Below are 21,271 nucleotides of genomic sequence, written 5' to 3' on the forward strand. Positions count from 1 at the left end.
TGGATTTCTTTCTTGGATCGACCACCTACATTAAATGACTCTTCTCTGTTTTTCTAAAAGTTCTTTGTACTAAGTTGCTATTTTTAGCAACCCCAATCTGTCTAACAGATTTTATTTTGCCTCTGTCGATTTCCTCGAGCCCATCAACGATTTGGAACTCGGTCGCCGTTAATGCATTCTCCATCCTCTATCGACCTACCCAAACAAGATCGACAACTACCATACAGAAGTCCACCGTCACCGACCTCTGCACATTACATGTTCTTGTTTACAATCAGGGAGCCATATGTCTTCATTTCCTTCGTGAGATTATACGGTCAAAGTCGGTTAGCATCCACGTAAACCTTTGTGCCTATAGGTATGCACAGATGTTGTCAAAAATCTTCTTAATCGACATCCAAGTCACCTGGTCAACCATGGTCAACCGCCACGTGGACTATCGAGCTTATCGGGTTGCCATAGTGTCGACAAAAAAATATCTTTGATGACCTTAACCTCTGTCACTGCGGGATGGCGGGATATGCGCCATATTGCCTTTTGACTTGCCCCGCATCGTTGTTCACATGCTCATTTTACCCATGCAGGCTGGCGAGATGCACCATTTTTCTGCCTCTACATACCCCGCAAGATCCTCTTTCCATCCTACTACAGCTGCGGGATTGCGGGATCCTTCTACCACTATCATCATGTTTCCCCGTGCGACCATCATCTTGTCTTACTTAGTATCGCGAGATAGTGGGATACATATCTCGCTCCACCTTGCGTAGCCCCACATGACCATCGCTCCTCACTTTTGATGATGCAGGATAGCAAGAAGCCCAATTCCTGCCTTTTATCTCTTAAACCTGCATTGTCACCTTTAACACGTCCATGCCACGGGGTGGCAGGAAGCATCTCTTGCTTCATCTTTTGTTACCCAACGAGACCTTCACTCTCAACTCAAACAAGCCGCAGGATAGAGGGAGACACTATGCCCAGCTTGGAGTTATCCCGCACGGACACCATGCACATACTTTGCGTGGTGCGAGATAGCGGGGGAAAACATTTCCCTTTGACTTTTCTTGTCCCGCATTGCCAACCAGGGTCTTCGACCTCAATGAAACTCTTATCTCGCACGATCTCTTCCCTGCATTCGAACACATCGCGGGGCCCACGGATACACGTGAACCAAACAATTTGCTGCCATGTGGAAATCACAACTCTCAACCCCAACTCGAGACTCGATCACTACTGCCGACATGTGGGGACGATGAATCAAGTCAAAACTCCTGCAGCATGACATGACGTGTTATGCGCAATAGCACAACATAACCTGCGTGTTATGCGTGACTGCTACCTGCATCTTTGCAACCTCTCTTGACATCCTTTTGACATCAATGACAATAATGCCAACAATCTCCCCCTTTGGCATTGATGTCAACACACTTGCAAACTACTCAGACCATTTCTCCGACCAATTCTCCCCCTTTGACAACAATGGCAAAGGCCGCCGCAACTAATTGTCAATTGTGCATGAACTCCCTCTTTGATTTTCTATAGCAATGAATGGAACTTCCAATTTTGATCATGACACAAATGCAATACATTAGAAATTTCCTTTACAACTTCTTGACGTATGTACATTCATCATGTTAGACTTCCTCTGTTGCTTGTAAGCTAGATGAACCATTATTACAATATAAAAAGCAGTGCCACTACTACTTAGAAAATTCGAAACTCCCCCTAAGACTGTACATGAGGTTCAAGGCGGAAAGTGCTCCCCCTAAACCACAGACTACACTAAAAAACCCTTAAGTGTTGCAGGCGATTTTTGTCTTAGATATTCAAAGTTGTCCTTAAGCAATGGCTTAGTAAAGATATCAACTTTTTGTTCACCGGTGGACACATATTCAACTTTCACCTCTTTCTCTGCAATCTTTTCCCTGAGAAAATGATATTTGATTGCAATGTGCTTTGTCCTAGAGTGCATGAAAGGGTTCTTTGATATATTGATTGCACTTAAGTTGTCACACATGATGGGAATAGGATCCGACAAAGTTGAACTACTCGTCACTCCGCAAAACTCGTCAAGCCCCTGGGAAAAAAAACTCGGCGAAAACTCAGCAAAAACTCAGAAAAACTCGACGAAAAACTCAGCAAATTAAAAACACACTTAAATTTAATAAAAAATGCATTTTTTCTAAAATTTAATGAGAAGATGCATCCAATGAGTCAATAAATGACAACACAAAAGAAACAAACTGATTCTAGATATATTTAAATGCAAAGTGTCTACAAAATCGCATCCTCATGAGGAATGTTGATGGTTGGAAGCCTAAAAGCAATATAGTTAATAGTTTTTGTAAAACCAAAAGTAAATACATCATTACAAATTACAATTACAACTTCCTCTTCCCAACTCTAGCAAAAAATTTGGGAGGTAGATCTAGAGGGTCCAGTCCCAGAAGTCTGCAGTGGGCGTGTGAGTGTCTGTGCCTCCTCGCTCGGTATGGTTGGCTCATCCTCCATCATGGCTGAAGCTATGTCTCCACCTTCTTGCGGCACTGGCAATGACTCCTCATCCTCATCCTCATCCTCTTCCTCCTCAATGTCATCCAACGTGAAACCAAATCCACCCCCCTCCTCCATAGCCTGCCTCTCTAAATCAGTGATCTCACCCTCGGAAAACAATGGAGGTTGCTCCTATGATATCCAATCACTGTAAGGATCTATATCATCCAGGTCAATTGGACCACCTTCTACTTCCTCTACCTTCCTTACGCGCAATCCAAGGTTATATTGCACGAAGACAGGGTCATTGAGGCGTTTCTGTGCTAACTTGCTCCTCTTCTTCATGTGGATTGCTTCAAACAAGCTCCAATTGCGCTCACAATTGGATGAACAGCAAGGCTGACATAAGACTTTGAGGGCAAATTTTTTGAGATGGGGGGTGTTTCCACCCCAATTTTGCCACCAAGCATCTGCAAAATAAAAAAAATTGAAAAGTTAGAAAGCAAAGAGAAAAGAGAAAACATAATTTATCAGTTTATCCAAAGTTCAAAAACTCGGCCCACGGACTCGGCACACCAAAAATTTGGGCTCGGACTCGGACTTGTGAAAGACTCGCGAAAGACTCGGCAAGGACTCGGCAAAAAAAAAAACCGTAGTTTTACAAAAAAACATAAAGAAATTAATGCATTTAGAGGACATAGAAGCCATAATTGAAACATAACACATGTCATATGATCTACAAACGCGCAATATTTGAAATTTGAAATACTAAATCTAAATACCCAGATTTCTTCAATGCTAGTTATGTTGTTATATGGAGCCTAATCAGACTCGGAGGTTAAATTTTCACTACTTCCATCAGCGCAGTTTCCCCCTATATTTTTCGACGGGGGTTTGGAGGCAGCGCCCCCAATTTGGGGTCAAGGGGCATCACCCCTTGGGAAATACTTTTATTATTTTATATAGGCGTCGGGTGTTATTTCTCTATTGGCAAAAAAACCCTTCATGAGATATTTCACTCCCTCAATTACGCCAAATGAAGGCAAAAAAATAAAAATAAAACTCACTTTTAAAAGTTGCATGACGTTTTTTCTGGGTCACGCGGGTCCATTTGAAAGACTCGCGAGTCCGTGCAAAAGACTCGTGCGAGTCCTTGCAAAAGACTCGTGAGTCTTTCGGATGGACTCGCCAGGAGTCAACTCGCGGGTCCTTGGCGAGTCGACTCGCGACTCCCAAGGACTCACGAGTCCGTGGCGAGTCCGCGATTTTTTGAACTATGAGTTTACCAATCACTTTAGATCCCAAAATCCAAATGGAAAATGTTATACCTGGGGTTTGAGTGGTTCTTCCTCTCCTAGCCAGCTCTGAAGAGCGTGGCTTACCCCTTCCTTCCTCATAATTTTGGAGCTCACTCACAATGAGGTCTCTCCTGAACATTGGCTACCATCCTCTCAATGCATGTACTGAGGCCCTCCATGACATCTCCATTCGGATTTGAGTAAGAACCCCTGAACCTAAAACGAGGGTTGAGGAAGTACCCTGCTGCATGAATGGGTTGATGGAGCTGATTGTTCCACCTCCTATCAACAATTTCCCAAATGGGATCAAATTTGAGTCTATCCCCCTTGTAGTAGTTTTTGATAGACTCCTTGGCCCTATCCATGGCCTCATAAAGATATCCCATTGGGGTTTTATCCCCATCCACCAAACGAAGAACTCGAACCAAGGGCTCTGACACCTACAATTGAAAAATACAAATTACAAAAAGATTAATTAATGAAGTTACAAATTAGTAATGAGAGACTTGAATCAAGAATAAGTAAAAATTAAAGTTTTGAAGTTACCTTCACAATCTTTGCAGCCCTTTGTGCAAATTGGTTGTCAAACACTATAAATGCCACAGCCTCTCCTTTTAGGCTTCTTTGAATAAGGTGAGTTAAGCCAATCTCCACTCACAAGCATTTGTTTCAAAGAAGTCAATGCAACAAGAACACTTTGCAACATCAAGAAAATCGTTGCAAACCTTGTGACACCAGCTCTCACCAAATCTCTCCCTTAGGTGTGTTGTCTCATCAAATTTAGAACCCAAGGGTGATTGTAAATATATTTGGTGATCCTCCTTGCATTTTCCACAATTGGAGTCACCCACTCAAGTTTGCCTATGTCTTCCAAAAGAAGGTCAAGGACATGTGCTGCACAAGGTGTCCAAAAAAGAGTGGGGTGCCTCTTTTGGAGGATTCTTCCTGCAAAAGAAGTTATTCTTAAGAAAGATGCAACCAAGTAAAACAAAGCCACAAGTACAACAAATGAAAATATTGGTAATGCCTAAAGGTGATAATTCAAAAGGATTCTACCTGCTGACACATATGTTGTTGCATCATCTGTGATGATTTGCACCACATTCTCTACCCCCACCTCCATCACAACCTGCTCCAACATTCCAGCCAATGTTTCTACATTTTTCACCTTGCTGGAGGCATCAACCGACTTCAAGAACACTACATTGTCCTTGCAAGCAACCAAAAAATTTATAATGGTGCGGTTCTTGCCATCTGTCCACCCATCAGAAAGAATGGTGCAGCCATATTTGCTCATTCATTTTTTTGTTCCTCTACCACTTCCTTTGCCCTACCAACAGCATCTGTGAGCAACCTACAACAACAAAGTGAAATTAGTTCTTAGTAAACAATTTTGATTTAATAAACAAGAAATCCACAAAACAATTAAAAATGAAATCAAGTGGACTATTTAGTAATTTACTAACCTCTCACTCAACTCCTTGCGAGTAGGGACCTTGTACCCCTTTCCTACAACTGTCATTGCGGTCACCAAATTCAGCCAATAAGGATTTTCCGCCACATTGAATGGAATGTTGTTGAAGTACCAAAAATCAGCACATGCAATGTGGCATTTCTCATGTGTCTCCCTATTCCATCCAGTGGCCTCTAATGATAGTTGTGCTCCAAGTGTGTTCCTAGGCACAAAATAGTCACCTATGGACCCTGATCGTGATGCAACAGTGGCACTGGCACTGCTAGAGCCAAGTACTCTACTAGAGGAACCAGATGCAATGGGCGAGGTGGTGGTGGGTTTGAGGTTACATGGACCACGCCGAGAGCCCACTATGCTCTGCAATGCTTCTTGTTCCTCTTCAATATCAATAGAAGCACCTTGAGATTGAGCTATGGCTGATCTCATGGCTAGCTTTACCCTCTCCCTCTGCAATTTCTTCTCTTCCCTAGCTGCAAGTAGGGCATTCATTTCTCTTTTTATTTCAAGAGTGGTCCCTATGCATTCTCTAGCATCATGTTTGCCTATGCCAGCAAAGTGGTATTTGAGGTGGTTGATGCCTCCAAGAAGTACTCTTTCACACTTTATGCAAATAACTTCCCCAGGTTTGGGTCCCTCATATGCATACCTACAAGCTTTATCTCTAGCACCTCTAGGATGGGTGCCTATATAACCGGATGGGCATGGTTCTAGTGGCCAATCATGACTTGTCATATTTAATGCTTAGTTAACCTACACATACAAAGTGAAAAAAAAAAAGTTAACATATTAGTTAAACAATTTAACAAACTATCTAAATTAGTTGAAAAACATTTAGACACATTTAAAATTTAAAAAGAAAAAAAAAACTATTAAGGTTTGATTTTGTTTTGAAAACTAGATATTCTTCAAAAAAATGATGAAAAAATCTACAAAACTTGTCAAAACTAGTGTTAAATCTTGTTCAAATAAGTTAAAAATATTTTAGACTACTTAGGAATGATTTCTAACTCATCTAAATTTAACAAAAAAAAAAAAAATGTTTTAAAAAAGCATAGAAAAAAAATTAAAAAACTAACCTGGGAATCTGATTTTTCTTGAAAATCCACTTGGAATCACTCAAAAATCACTCCAAATCACCTTGCAAGTCACTCCAAGCCAACCTTCACCCTTCTTAGCCCAAAACCCAATCAAAAAACACAAAATGAATAACCTTTCTGCCGTTTTGCGTTTTCAGGCACAGGGGGGCGAATTTTTGACTCGAACTCGCCGAGTTTTGGCCAAAAACTCAGCGAGTTATCCGGCGAATAAAATTCGTTATTACTCGCTGGATACAAAAACTCGTCGAGTTTTCGGCGAGTAGTTCAACTATGGGATCCGAAAACTCTACCTGGATATCCTTGAGAGTTTGCTTCATCCACAAAACTTGAGAACAACATGTAGCAACTGCAATATACTCTGCTTCAGCAGTGGATAGTGAAATGGACTCTTGCTTCTTGCTATGCCATGACACCAATCTGTCTCCAAGGAAGAAAGCTCCACCACTAGTGCTTTTCCTATCATCTACACATACTGCCCAACCCGCATCAATATAGGTTTGCAAAGTGAAATCTCCTTTCTTTGGATACCATAAGCCATAAGTAAGTGTCCCCTGCAGATACTTGAATATCCTCCTAACAACATTGACATGTGATTGTTTAGGAGATGCTTGAAATCTTGCAACCATGCACACAACTTGAACTATATCAGGCCTTGATGTTGTAAGATACAACAGGCTTCCAATCATGGATCTATACAAAGTTTGATCCACACTAGGTGACTCGTCATTTTTTTTCTTAATTTGCATCCTGTCACCATGGGGGTGCTAACCGGTTTGCTGTCTTCCATCTGAAATTTTTTTAACATGTCTTTAGCATACTTGGTTTGAGAAATGAATATGCTCCTATTCTGTTGTGATATCTGCAACCCAAGAAAATATGATAACTCTCCAAGCATGGACATTTCAAACTCTGACTGCATCTGATCAGCAAATTCTTTGCATAGAACTCTGTTGCCTCCTAAGATGATGTCATCTACATATACCACAACTATGATCATATGATCTCCATCAACCTTGATTTATAAGTCGCTATCAGCATTTCCCTTTCTAAAACCTTGTTGATTTAAGTACTTATCCATCCTAGAGTACCATGCTCTAGGTGCCTGCTTTAGACCATATTATGCTTTCTTCAATCTGCAAACAAAATTCTCATCTTCATGCAGCTGAAATCCTTCAGGTTGCTCTATGTAGACTTCTTCTTCAAGATTGTCATTCAAGAATGCAGATTTGACATCCATTTGATATACTTTGTATCCTTTATATGTTGAGAACTCCAAGAACATTCTTATTGCCTCAAGTCTTGCAAGAGGTGCAAAAGTTTCTTCAAAATCTATGCCCTCTACTTGAGCATATCCCTTGCATACAAGTCTTGTCTTGTTCCTTATTACTTTGCCTTCATTCATCTTGTTCCTGTAAACCCATTTAGTCCCAATGACATTTTTGTCTGCAAGTCTAGGAACCAAGTCCCACGTTTTATTTTTCTCAATTTGCTGCAACTCTTCTTCCATAGCCTTTAACTACTTCTCACTCTTGTTGGTCTCATCATATGTTTTGGGTTCCATCTTAGTCATAAGACAGAAGTTTACTTGCTCAGTGGTCCTTGCTCTCCTCCTAGTTTCGTAGTCTTTTTACCTTTATGTAAATCCTCGTCAATTCTCACATGTACACTTTCAACTACTTTCTTCGGCCTTTTGTTAAAACATTTGTAGGCTTTGCTGTGAGTAGAGTAGCCCAAAAAGATACCTTCATCACTTCTTGATTCAAAGCTACGTAATCCATCTTCATCTCTTTTGATGAAGCATTTGCTTCCAAACACTTTGAAATACTTGATTGAGGGTCTCCTATCATACCATAGTCCATAAGGTGTCATATAGCAATGTGAACTGCCTCTTTCCAATTAACATCAGGCAGATTTGCTTCATTTAACATTGTTCTTGCCATTTCCTTGACTGACTTGTTCTTCCTTTCCACAACACCATTTTGTTGTGGTGTCCTAAGTGTTGAATACTGTCTTCTGATTCCATCTCTCTCACAGTAGTTTTCAAATTCATTAGATGTGAATTCTCCTCCACAGTCTGATCTCAGACATTTCAGCTTGTAGCCACTTTCCTTTTCTACCATCTTCTTGAAGACCTTAAATCTCTCAAATGCTTGTGACATGTCTTGCAAGAAGGTAACCCATGTCATCCTTGAAAAGTCATCTATAAGCAGCATGAAGTATCTTTCTCCATTTAGGGCTCTTGTTCTTGTAGGCCCACACAAATCTATATGCACAAGCTCTAGTGGTCTTGTAGTTAAGTATTCTTTAGTCTTGAAGCTTACATTAGTTTGTTTCCCTCTTTGACACTCATCACAGAGAGTGCTTACAGGTTTGATAATCTGTGGTTTGTGCCTTACATATCCTTTCTTGCTTACCTTAACAAGGTTGTCAAAATTGATGTGACCTAGTCTTCTATGCCACAGTCAGCTCTCATCAACTTGTCCCACCATACATTGAGACTCAAAGCATTCCTTATGATTATATACATTGTCATCTGTCATTTTTCCTTCAGCAACAAGCTGACCACTGCTCTCTTTTCTGATTTCACAGCCCTTCGAATCAAATGTAAACTTATATCCTTTGTCACACATTTGACTCACACTTAGTAGGTTATGTTTCAGACCTTCCACATAATATACATCATGTGCTTTTAGTTTACCATCAATATTGAGGGTGCCTTTGCCTTTTATTTATTGAATGAATTGTCTCCAAACCTCACACAATCACCATTCCAATCTTCAAGCTTAATGAATTTCTTCTTATCACTAGTCATGTGGTTGGAACAGCCGCTGTCTACTACCCACAAGTTTTTTTTTCAGCCTGTAAGGCAGTTTGTACAATCAAACTTGACTCATTTTTGCTTGTATTCTCTGCCCAAACTTGTTTGGTCTATATCTTCTTTTTTGTTGTCCCATTATGTTCTAGTTTTGCATTAGGTTCAGATGTTGACACTGTCTTCTTTTGCTTAGCGGTCCTCAGCTTACAATGTTTTGCAATGTGGCCCAAGTTTTGACAATGATAGCATTTAACATTTACATTGAATGATGAATTTGAAAAATTATTGTAGGACTGAGAATCATTTCTCCTACATTCATAACTCCTATGACCATACCCACTACATTGATAACAAATAGCATTCATATCCCTAAGAACAGCAAATTGATTTTTACTTTCAAAACTAGTTGGAGATGTATGCATAAGTCTACATTCTACAATTATATGACCATAAGTATTGCATTTATAGCAGTAGCCATGAAATTGAGGTACATACCAATCATTGCTGAAGTTATTTCTCATTGGTCTCCTTGAAGCAGCATAGTTTGGTCTTCTTGAGCTCTTCCTTCTTGTATCCTTGAACTTTGTGAAGCCTCCAAGATCAACATTTGCTTTTCTTTTAGGATCAGCATGCTGGTTCATTGATTGATTCTTTGTAGCAGCAGCATATGTCTTCTTCTCATTGGGCTTGCTGACTGTGAATGTCTATTTCACTTCACTTTCACTTGACAAGGTGAAGTGTATTTCCTTGCTTGATGAATCCCATGAGTTAATATTTTTGTTTATTGTTCCTTCTTATCTCAAATTGAACAAAGTCCCACCACATAGCAGCGTGGCCTTTCAATTTGGTGCAGGCAAATTTCACTCTCCTTTCCTCTGCCTCTCCCTCATACTCAAAGTATTTGTTTAAGTCATTGATCCAATCAATTAGATCTTCACCATTGAGGATTCCCGAATATGTAGGAACCTCTTGTTGTGACATTTTCACACATCACTCCATTGCAAAGGGGGACCCCCTACTTTTTAGGCCCTCTTGGTCTTTTGGCTTTCGTTTTTGGGGTCTTTTTGCAACAGTCTCTTCAGTTTCTCTGCTTTGCAAGTGTTTGGGGGTCAATTTGATCAAGTCCGCTTTACGCTTGAGCAAGTTTGGCTAAGTCTAGGGCTCGTTTTGTCAATCTTAGGGTTTCTGCCTTTAGTCCTAGATTTTAGGGATTTCTTTTAGGGTTTTGGAAAAACTGAACGTAGAACTGGAGTCAAGACTCTTCAAGGAACCGCACAATAAAATTTGAGCAAATTTTGAGAACTTACTATTTTTAGTAAATTTCACTGCCTCTCGGATTGGTCTAATTTTGCCAAAAATCAAACTTAATATTTTTAGTAATTTCTATTTTTAGTAAGTGCTTTCCTGACTTGTTTTGTCCAAACCCTAACATTTTGAAACACTTACTATTTGGGAAAATCTATTTTGGCAGGTTCATCCCTGAAGACACTGAAGACTAAACGTTCCTAAAGATCATTTCTAAATCTGGAAGAGTCAAAAGGCAGACAAGTTGGATGAAAAAAAGGGTTAAGCATGGAACTCCTATTCCAGAAGTGGAAAGCATGTAAAATCATCTAAGTCTGGAAATTCAAATCAATCCACAAATTTCATCCTGATTCGGAAATGGCCTGAAATTTGACTGTCTGAAAATTTAAAAGATCTTCTAAAACCTAGAATTTGCATTATAATTCCTAGAGATCTGAAACCACTCTCAAACATCCTGCCAATATATACACAAAATATAACTTAAAGTATAAGGTTCTTATACTTAAATGTTATATTTCATGTATATATCCTGATGAAGAGAATGAGACCGACTTGGAAAAGTGGAAATCATGAAATTTCCCTCCCCAAAGGGAATCAGCACCCAAAGGAGATAGAGGGCGCTAAAACCAACTTACACCATGAATTCCTTCCTCAAACCAAAATCCCGCCCAAGAAAGTCAAAGGGCGCCAAAACATGGTCAACAAGGAGAGTGGAAAAAAGTGTGAATTCCTTGCCTTAAGCAAAAATCCACCCTAGACCAAAGGGAGGGCACTAAAATGAACTATCCAATGAGAGATGGAAAAATCATGAATTCCATGACCAAGGTGAAAATGTGCCTAGGCAAAGGTAGAAGGGCATTGGGGAAGAGTAGTCATGGAGAAGCCAAAAAATCATAAATTCCTTCCTCAAGCCAAAATTCCGCCCTAGGGAATAGTAGGGCACCAAATGGAGCGGATAAAGGAAAATGTTAAAAATCATGAATTCCTCCCTCAATGAAGAATAGCGCCTAGTAGTGAAGGAGGGTGCCAAAACACACAGGGCATGAAAAATGGAGAAAGTTTGAAATTCCATGGCAGGGAAGAATCAATGCCCTGGTCAAGGAAAGGTATTGAAATGGCTAAGGCAAGGATGAAATGATGAATTCCACAATGAAGAGTGAATTCCACGCCTAAGTTGGAAAACTGAGAAATTTGTCTAAGGCATGAAAATCCAAGGGTCAAAGAGGAATGAAAAGCATAAATCCCCTTGGGAAATTTTTTTGAGATTTCCATTTTTAGACACCAAATCTTATCAAAATCTGAAAATTTTTACAGATTTGGAATCGTGAGAGAATTCTCTCTCCTAGACCCGGGTATTCTCTCTCCTGGACCCGGGTATTCTCTCCCAGAGCAAGGCCCATTTGAAAAAATTCAAGAAAATGTTTCCAAAGTCGGAGATTCTCTCTCCTGAATTTTTCTCTCTCCAAGGATTTCTCGCCAAAGGGCAGTCGGGTCAGCGCATGTTGAGTCAATGGAGCATCTTTTTGCACACAGTCGTCACGTGAAGGCATAGTGGTGCATTCATTGCTGGAATATTTGACCATGGTGATGACTAATTCATTGCATGGCAGCCGTCGTACATAATGCAGTGGTGGAGCATCTTTCGCATGTAACTATCGTATTCAGGAGATGATGGAGCATTTATTAAACATTGGGCGAATTTGAAAGAAGTGATGCATTTAATGCACAATGGATGTCATTTTGGGCACATAAAATTAATTGTATAAGGGCATGATGGGTTATTAATTGTTGATTCCCACCTTGTTGCATCTTGAGTGGGAAATCCTCTAGGGTGAAACCCTAATTAGGGTTTGCATGTAATCATGGCCTGAGGCCTATATAAAGGGGCGACCCCCCTCATTTGTAAGGGAGGGGGATTTGTATGAAATTGTTGCGATAAGTTTTTGAGATAATAATAGTGAAACATTGTTCTCTGATGGTGTCCACTTAAGTTATTTTTTCAAAACTTGCATGGTTTCACCTTCCTCACTTAAGAGTACAATTTTATTTTCTCGGTTGTTAGATAAAGTGGTTTGATTTCAATGCAAAATGTAATGGTGTTTGATGAATTTTCATGGTTCATACTTTTTGCATCTTGCTGATTGTAAGTTGCAATGTAAAGTTAGCCTGAACCCCCAAATTTGTGTGAAGTTCGATTGTGAATAGTCGTTTGGATTGCGCCGTGTTGGGTATTCAAATGCACTTTCCCAATGTGAAAATCCTCCAACATCCTCAGAAGATTGCACCGGTTCTTGTGGAGTTGTAGTTAATCTTGGCAAAGCAAAGCTTGGTTTATTTGGAATTTGTCCACCGAAGCATTAATAGTTGATCTCACTGCCCTTGGGAGTAGATTTAGATCTTCTAAATCCTTTCCCCTTTATTTTCAGTTCATTTTAATCCGTTCGAAGCAGCAACATCACAAAATTGCCATATCCGATGATGAAGTTCCAGACACAATGAGGAAGTGAAAGAACGATTTAAATGAAAGGCCCCTTGGATTACCAGCAATCACATCCACCAACTGAGTCACGTCCATTGCATGAAGGAACCTTGGAGTTACCCATTTGAAATTTCCACAATCTTAGCATACGGTTAAACTTTGATCAATAGAGAGTGAAGTGACCATTGGCAACTTTATTTGTGTTAGACGTCATCATAAAAAACACCTCAACACCTCCTCTATCTTGGATTTGGAACCCACATTCAATATTGTCCTCAACAATCTCTCTTCAAACCTTTCAAGTTCTTCATGTTCTTCCCCCTCATCATCTTGGGGTCGTTCTTCCTCTTCAATTTCACTAACATCATCATTAGGGGTACCTCTTCTCTATGCCCTTTCCATGTCATCCATTCGGGCAATCAAATGTTGTAATAACTCTTGGATTCCTTCATCAAGTCCTCTTTTGCCTCTTCCTCGGGCTCCTTTGCCCATTCTCCTTGGAGGCATTTTGTCCACTCAACTCAAACCCAAACTCTTTTAGGCTCGGATACCACTATGATGGCACGCCTTGCTGATCACAAAACCAATCAATCACATAGGAACTTACAAGTAATTGACAAGGGCAATAATGATAGGAAGTCTAGGAATTAATCAGTGAACCAATACAACTACAGTCTATACCAATTAAGACAGGAAGCAAAGTTTGTTTATACAACATCAGTCCAAGGTATCAACAAAACTTCTCTAAACTTTATTCATGTTTGATTCATCAATCATTACATAGCATTTTGATTCCACAAACATTACAATCACAAAACTTCTACAGACTGCTATGGCCTATTCCCTTACCAGCCAATCGACCATTCACGCCAATGACTCACAGTCAATCTGTGCTCGTTGCATTACTCTACTCTTTGACCGAATCTTCCTTAGCACAATGAACCCCCAATCCACCAACAATCTCCTTTCATATAGAGGGAAATTTGGTTGGTTAACGGCTGCCAACGTGGCCTTGATAACCGACAACCACCGTGTGCCCTTGCAACCGACTGCCAACATGTGCAACTGTTGGTCGTTGCTAAGGTCATTGGATTCAATTGTGAACACATTTCCTATCACGGTTAAGACATGAACAAGAACATGGACCAACTCAAACAAACCTTCAACAAGAACAGGAACAGAAATAAAACTCATCCAAAACCAAAACTAAAACACCAGCAACCATGAAAGGAAAGGGGATGCCCTTGCATCATTGTGCGTATAGGTGTTGTGAGAAGCGAAGTGCACGGAGAAAAATACACAGCTTCTTGACGCATATACTTCTCCGGAAACTTCTTAACGCATAAGGTGTGTTTGGTTGTTGTCTCCTACCGTCTTCGAAGTCTCCCGACTAAAAATAAATGTCTCCTCCTAGAAAACTTAGGGAAAATGCAATAAAAAGGCAAAAAGAAAGGCAAACAAATAAGATAAGCTTGCAACCAAGCAAAGTCATAGGGAGATGACTAATAGAAAAAACTGATTCACGGGAAGACAAAAATCCATACAAAATTATAGTGATTAGATCTATTGACAGTGTAGACTTTTTGATAGGACTGATTTCTTATCATTGCAATAGTCTAAAGAGAAATTGCCTTTACTATTTAGCCGACAATATCGAGTGTGCTCAACATCTATATTACCTTACTTTCACTAAACAATTTAGATTGGCTATGGTATCAGCAATATAAGCAATTTTAGTTTCAATTTTTGTTCAATTTTAAAAAATGTTAAACTTTAACATTGTTCTTGTTTTCAAAATTCTCTGTCATGATATGTTTTGGAAATTCTTTAAATATTATTTATTAAAAAAATTGGCGTCTCCAAGTACCCCGGTCTCCTATTTTTGAAAATAGCGCTTTGTTCCACCCTCAAGGCAATCCATTGAATAAAAGGGAATTGGTTGGTTAGCGAGGTGGGAGGGGGATCTAGGAGTCCTCATGTGGACCACATGCAGGACACGGAATTATAGATTAACACCAATATTAAATATAATTTCAGCACGATGCAAGCATGGGAATTACCATGAAAAAATCTAAGTGCAAAATAACACTCGTTGGAAATTCAACTCTAGCTACTGACTTGATTGCATGTGATCCAATCTTTATTACAAAATTCTATCCACTAAAATTGAATTCTAAACTCCAACAAACTCTAGTTGATTACTTAGAACTCACATCTCTCCCATGGCAAAAGATAATTAAAATAGCAAAATCTAGGCTAAAAATAGAGATCACTAAAAATAGTAAAAAAGCTAAAAAATAATGCAAACTAAAATAGTAAAAATGGTGATGGTTAAAAATAGATGTGGATGGGTGGCTCTAGATGACTTTGATGATTCTATAACTTTTTTTTTTATCATGGCTAATCCTTTGAAAGCATCTAAAAAAACCTAAAAAGTCAAATTTGACATTTAAATTCCTTTGAGGCTTTGTGAATCTGATTTACATGTGCACCAATACACAAGAAAATAGACTCTAAACTTGCTCTTTTGATTTCCATTGTACAAGCATGCACTTCATCACCAAGTGTGCACTTGATAACTGAATTTTGAAAGTTGACTTTGAAATTCAATTATTTTAGTGAGGTGTGCACCTACGCCCCAAATGCCCACCTAACAAAGGTTTCTTTTTATGTTGTATTTTGAATTCTCTCCTTCTTTGAGGTGTGCACTTCTCTATGCACACCTATACGATATCAGACTTCTTTTGATCTCCACTATTAGGAGTGCACTTGACACTTTCACACACACATATACACTATGATTTTGAACATTTGACTTTCCCTTCATACAAGTGTGCACTTCATGCTCCCTAGGCACTTGACAATGGGGTTTCAAACTTTGACATGAGCTAAAAAAATCTTCATTGAGGTACACAACTACACCCCAAAGAAAAAAATCTTCATTGAAGTAAACAACTACACCCCAAAGAGACACCTAATAATTGGATTTCAATATTTTCTTCATGAGGTGCAACCTTCATGCTTAAGCACACAACTATGCATTGATCACTAAGTGTTTTAAAAAGCCTCCCTGATGAGGCATGCACCAGAGAGTCAAGCACACACCTTACTATGTGGCCTTCAAGTTTTTAAATTTGAAATCAAATTTCCTTTGATAAGATGTATGTCAATCCTCTAGGCATGCACCTCTAGATTATCTTTTGACCGTGAAGGTAAACCCTCTTCATTGAAGTGTGTCCATTACCCTCTAGTGCACACCTCTACGCTAGACTTCGACTAGAATTTAAATATTCTTCTTTTAGGTGTGCACCTTTGTATGTGAATCCATCCTTGCTTTGTTAGACACACCCTTCACATTTAGATGTGCACCTATATACAAGTTTTTATTCGAAATTAATACTTCCACCTCTATTAGGCGCACACTTGTCCTTCGCTCACACACCTTTGAATGCTATATCTGATTTTGACTCCCCTGTATCCAAGTGCATTCTTGATCTCATTCTTAACAAAAATTCTTCATGTAAGAACTTTCTTCTACCGTGACGGATATCTTCAAGAACAGCATTCCATGATCATAAAAACATTCAAAAAAAGGACAAAACGAGAAGACAATGCAGACTGGACAAGAATTTATCATGACTTGCAGGCGAATGACAGACTTCAATTTAGAAACTTGACATTATATGAAAGTTTCATATGGATACAACAAAAATAAAATCACTGTAACAGGACAAAAAAAAAATGCCTCGGCAACAACTAATTATTTGCAAAAACTAAGCAGAACTTGGCAAAACAGCATTTATTTGGTTATAGAGTTCAATAAAAAATTCAAGTTGATGGCCTATCCCATTCCTTGCCCTCACCCTTGTACCCTATTCCTTCCCATGCAAGCCCCTTCCTTCACAACCCCCACAGAACATAGAAAAGGAAAAATTAGCACAAATGACCATAAAGGAGGCCCATAATGTTTCCCAAAGATGTGTTGAAACCCATAAACTTTGCTAGAAACTACCCTGCACTGTACATGTTGAACAATTGCACCCATGGCATATGTCACAAGTGCAATCACAAATATTCAAGACTGTCGGAGGTCACAATACCCAAAAAATATGACAATATAGAAAATCAATGAGTATGTTAATATGACAATATAGAAAATCAATGACTTAACATACTTCAAAATATTAAAAAACCCTCCATCCGTTAACATGTGAATAGAAATAATAAAAGGGCAGTGCAGGCCCACACTATTTCTAAACTAACTATAGCAACACAGCAATACTTGAAATTTCTATTTAGACTTTATATGCACTTCTTAAAGACAACGTGTAAACCACCTGTGTTAAGAACCTTCAGTTTTTTCCTGTATCATTATGGTTTTAGAAAAGCTTAAAAGTTTGTGCAATAACCTTCGAAGCTGAAGCGATATGTGGCACTACAATTGCATTATTTTGCTCTGCAAGACCAGGCTTCATGTATGGCTCATCCTGTACAGACCAACAAAAGAAATGTAGTATATTCTTAATATCAAAGGCTTCAAGATTATCATTTTATCCAAAACGAGTAAATGCTAAAAGAGGATAATTTTTCTTCCACACTAAATACAAATTCATGATTGAAAAGGCTGAATTGGGAGTTAAACAGATTTTTGTACATCAAACTTCATCAGTATTCAGATAATGTATTCTAAAGAAAATTATTTGATGGTAAAATTTTAAACTAAATCACCTCAAACACATCAAGTCCTACACGAAACATAGGATTTGCTTTCAAATGGTCTACTAAGGCCACTTCATCAATCACTGGACCTCGGCTAGCATTTACAAGAACTGCTTCCTGCCATTCAAAAAAATGGTATGAATTTCACCGTCATTCAAATGAGGTGCCAAGAATTAGATTCCGCATACCCGAACAGAATCAATAAAATGTTTTTCATTTATCAATAGTGCTTTAGAATAAGAACGTTACCTCCTTCATTATGGATAATCTATCTTTGTTAATCAAGTGATAAGTAGTCTTGTCTAGTACAGGATGAAGGCTCACCTGTCAAAATACACTGGATGTCAGAGCCCATAAGTATAAAATAGTGTATATATCTTGGCTTTGATCAGATATTTCCAAATCTTGATATTAGAAAATAAAAAAATTAAGATGTAAATTTATTTTCTTAGAGGCTAATAGGTTAAGATGCTATATCAAGATCAAACAAAGCATTAGCAAAGAATAGAAAAACATTCAAACTGTAAACAAAAAAAGGTAGAATTTGCTCCAAGCGAGTTTCTATTAACTTGAAAATTCAACAAACAAAATGAACTTGCCTATTATTTATATAAAAGCTTATGGCCTTTAATTAAAAGAAAAGACCCTTCCATTCAGTTACTGTTTCACTTTGTAGTCAGTTATATTGTCATTCAACTCAGTTGCTAACTTAGTTGTCTTGTAAATCATTGTATAATCAGATTAGGTACTTTATTAATTACTTTTTTATTATAGGTGGTGAGGGGTCCTAACTGATAACTGGTCTCACATATTGTAAGTTAGAAGTCAGGTAAAGGCACTGATGTAACAACCAATACTGTACCAAACCATACCATTGATGTACACAGTCTCACTGTACCGCTATTGTTCTCTCTACTGTGTATTGTTTTTGTGATATATGACTCTGTTTTTACAAAAGTGTAGCATTTTGCTGTAACATTTATGGCATTGATTCCTTTGCAAAGTCGGTGATGCAGGAGCATCCCCGGTTCATAGCAATCTTGCATCAACCAAAAATATTTCCTTTCTGTTTGCAGTTTCAGCATTTATTTCTGTGTGTCCCGGATTTGGCTCACCAGAACAAACAAAAGTTTTGAACTGTTGAAGCAGAAAGTGACTGAGCAGCCTGTGTTAGCTTTCCCGGATTTCAATAAAGTATTTCAAGTGGATTGTGATGCAAGTGGAACAGCAATAGGAGCAGTCTTGAGTCAGGATGGGAGAGCAGTAGCTTATTTCAGTAAGAAATTGAATGATGCCCGAAGGAGATATTCAATGTATGATCAGGAGTTTTATGCCACAGGTCAAGCCTTGAAAAAGTGGAGACATTCCCTGTTGCCTAAGGATTTTGTGTTGTATACGAATCATCAAGCTTTGAAGTATTTGAACAGTCAAAGTAAGTTGAATCAAAGACATATGAGATGGGTAGAATTTTTGCAAAGTTACACCTTTGTGTTGAAGCATAGAAGTGGGAAATCTAACAAAGTTGATGATGCACTGAGTAGGAGAAGGAATTTGGTACAGAGATGAGAGTGACAGTATTAGGATTTGAGGAACTAAAGACCTTGTATGAAAATGACCCAGATTTTGCAAAACCTTGGGGTGCATGTAGAGAACCGGTTACGGTAGATAGAAGCAAGTGGTTGGATTACATCATTCAAGGTGGGATGTTATTCAGAGGAGTTTAGTTATGCATAACTAAGAGTTCTATGAGGGAGAATCTAATAAAGGAGAAACACAGTGGAGGATTAGTCAAACATTTTGGTACTAACAAAACAGTAGCATTGGTGAGTGAACATCACTTTTGGCCCCAGATTCATAAGGATGTTAGGAAATATTTGTCAATTGCAAAGGGTAGTAGTCAGAATGTGGGATTGTATAAACCTCTGACAATACCGATAAGACCTTGGGAGGATATAGGCATTGATTTCATACTTGGATTGCCTAAAACACCGAGAGGGAATGATTCTATATTTGTGGTAGTGGATAGATTCTTGAGGCTCATTTCATACCTTGTAAGAAGACATCAGATGCATTACATGTAGCAGACCTATTTTTCAAGGAAGTAGTGAGATTGCATGGATTACCTAAGAGCATAGTTTCAAACGGAGACACTAAGTTTGTTGGCTATTTTTGGAGAACACTTTGGAAGAAGATGAAGACAGATTTGACGTTCAGTTCTACTTTTCATCCACAGACTAATAGACAGACATAAGTAGTTAACCAGAGCTTGGGAAATTTGTTTAGATTTTTAGTTGGAGATAAAACCGGAAGTTGGGATTTGATTTTTGCACAAGCATAGTTTGCCTACAATAATTCAGTAAACAGGAGTACCGGAAGAACACCTTTTGAGATTGTTACCGGAACACATCCTAGAGGTATATCAAAATTAAGAGATATTAGCAGTGAAGACCGGAGAAGTTCAAAGAAGCAGAAGAATTTGCAGATCACATGAAGGACTTACATATTCAAGTTAAGCAACATTTGGAGGACATGAATAGCAAGTATAAGGAGAAAGCAGATGAGAAGAGGAGACATAAGGAATTTGAAGTTGGCGATGAAGTGATGGTGTATCTGAGAAAAGAAAGATTCCCGGTTGGAACTTATAATAAATTGCAAATAAGAAAGTTTGGACCTTGCAGAATTTTGAGGAAGTTCATTTCTAGGAATGCATATAAAGTAGAGTTACCAGATAGTCTGAGTATTTCACCTGTTTTTAACATTGCAGATCTTCACCAGTATCATGAACAAGAATTCAATGAGGAAAGTATTGCAGACTTGGAGAAACAGTTGCCTTGGAAGGAACCGGATCAGATTGAAGACATTTTTGACAGTAGGATTGGGCGTAGTACTCGGAGCAGTCAGTATAAGGAGTATCTTGTGAAGTGGACGGACAGACCAGTTGAAGAGTCACCTTGGATGTCTCAGGCAGAGGTAGACCACCTTGGTTTTCCTCTGACCCCGGCAAAGTGAGAGACTCACTTTTTCAACAACCCCGGATGTCTGATGCAGGAGCATCCCCTGTTCATAGCAATCTTGCATCAACCAAAAATATTTCCTTTTTGTTTTGCTTTATGTTTGCAGTTTCAGCATTTCAATCTGTGTGTCCCAGATTTGGCTCACCGAAACTTGTGGAGTTGAATTTTGCTTGAAGACCTGATCATCTTCCTTGCTTCCAAACGGTGGTGCTTTTGGATCGTTTTCCAACAAGTTATCGCTACCGGTTTCCGAGACAGTTTCCTGTTACCGATCGATAGTTTCCTATTACCAGTTGCCTGGACCTATTTGCATTGGTGATCTACTGGATCCCCTTCCGTAGCTTGCGGAGCCCTGAGCGTTGATTCTGATGTTCCTTGGCGTGTGGCCGACCTTTTCCCGTGATCTACTCTTCATCCTTTGGATTTTCTGGAGGAATTTCTTGGCGAAGGCCGACCTTGTTGGTTTTGCACGTTAGGTCTTCTTCTTCGGGTTTTGATCCCTTTTTGGGCCGACCAGATCCCCTTGGATAGTATAAATCATTGTAATAGAGCATTAGAATGTAACCAAGAAGTTCGACTG

At 39.0% G+C, this 21,271-nt stretch overlaps 1 protein-coding gene across 2 annotated transcripts in view; it reads right to left on the bottom strand.

Annotated features, from left to right (window-relative positions):
• LOC131072682 (glycerate dehydrogenase) overlaps positions 1-21,271 on the bottom strand; it is a 76,003-nt gene that overhangs the window by 8,706 nt on the left and 46,026 nt on the right. For both annotated transcript variants that reach the window (XM_058008924.2, XM_058008916.2), the window contains exons 8-10: positions 17,927-18,001; positions 17,687-17,794; positions 17,368-17,445 (exon numbers count right to left, since the gene is read on the bottom strand). In XM_058008924.2, coding sequence (XP_057864907.1) covers positions 17,368-17,445; positions 17,687-17,794; positions 17,927-18,001 — 261 coding nt within the window. The remainder of the gene's footprint in view (positions 1-17,367; positions 17,446-17,686; positions 17,795-17,926; positions 18,002-21,271) is intronic.

The sequence above is a fragment of the Cryptomeria japonica genome, chromosome 9 (genome assembly GCF_030272615.1).
Source record: "Cryptomeria japonica chromosome 9, Sugi_1.0, whole genome shotgun sequence".
Classification (NCBI taxonomy): Eukaryota; Viridiplantae; Streptophyta; class Pinopsida; order Cupressales; family Cupressaceae; genus Cryptomeria; species Cryptomeria japonica.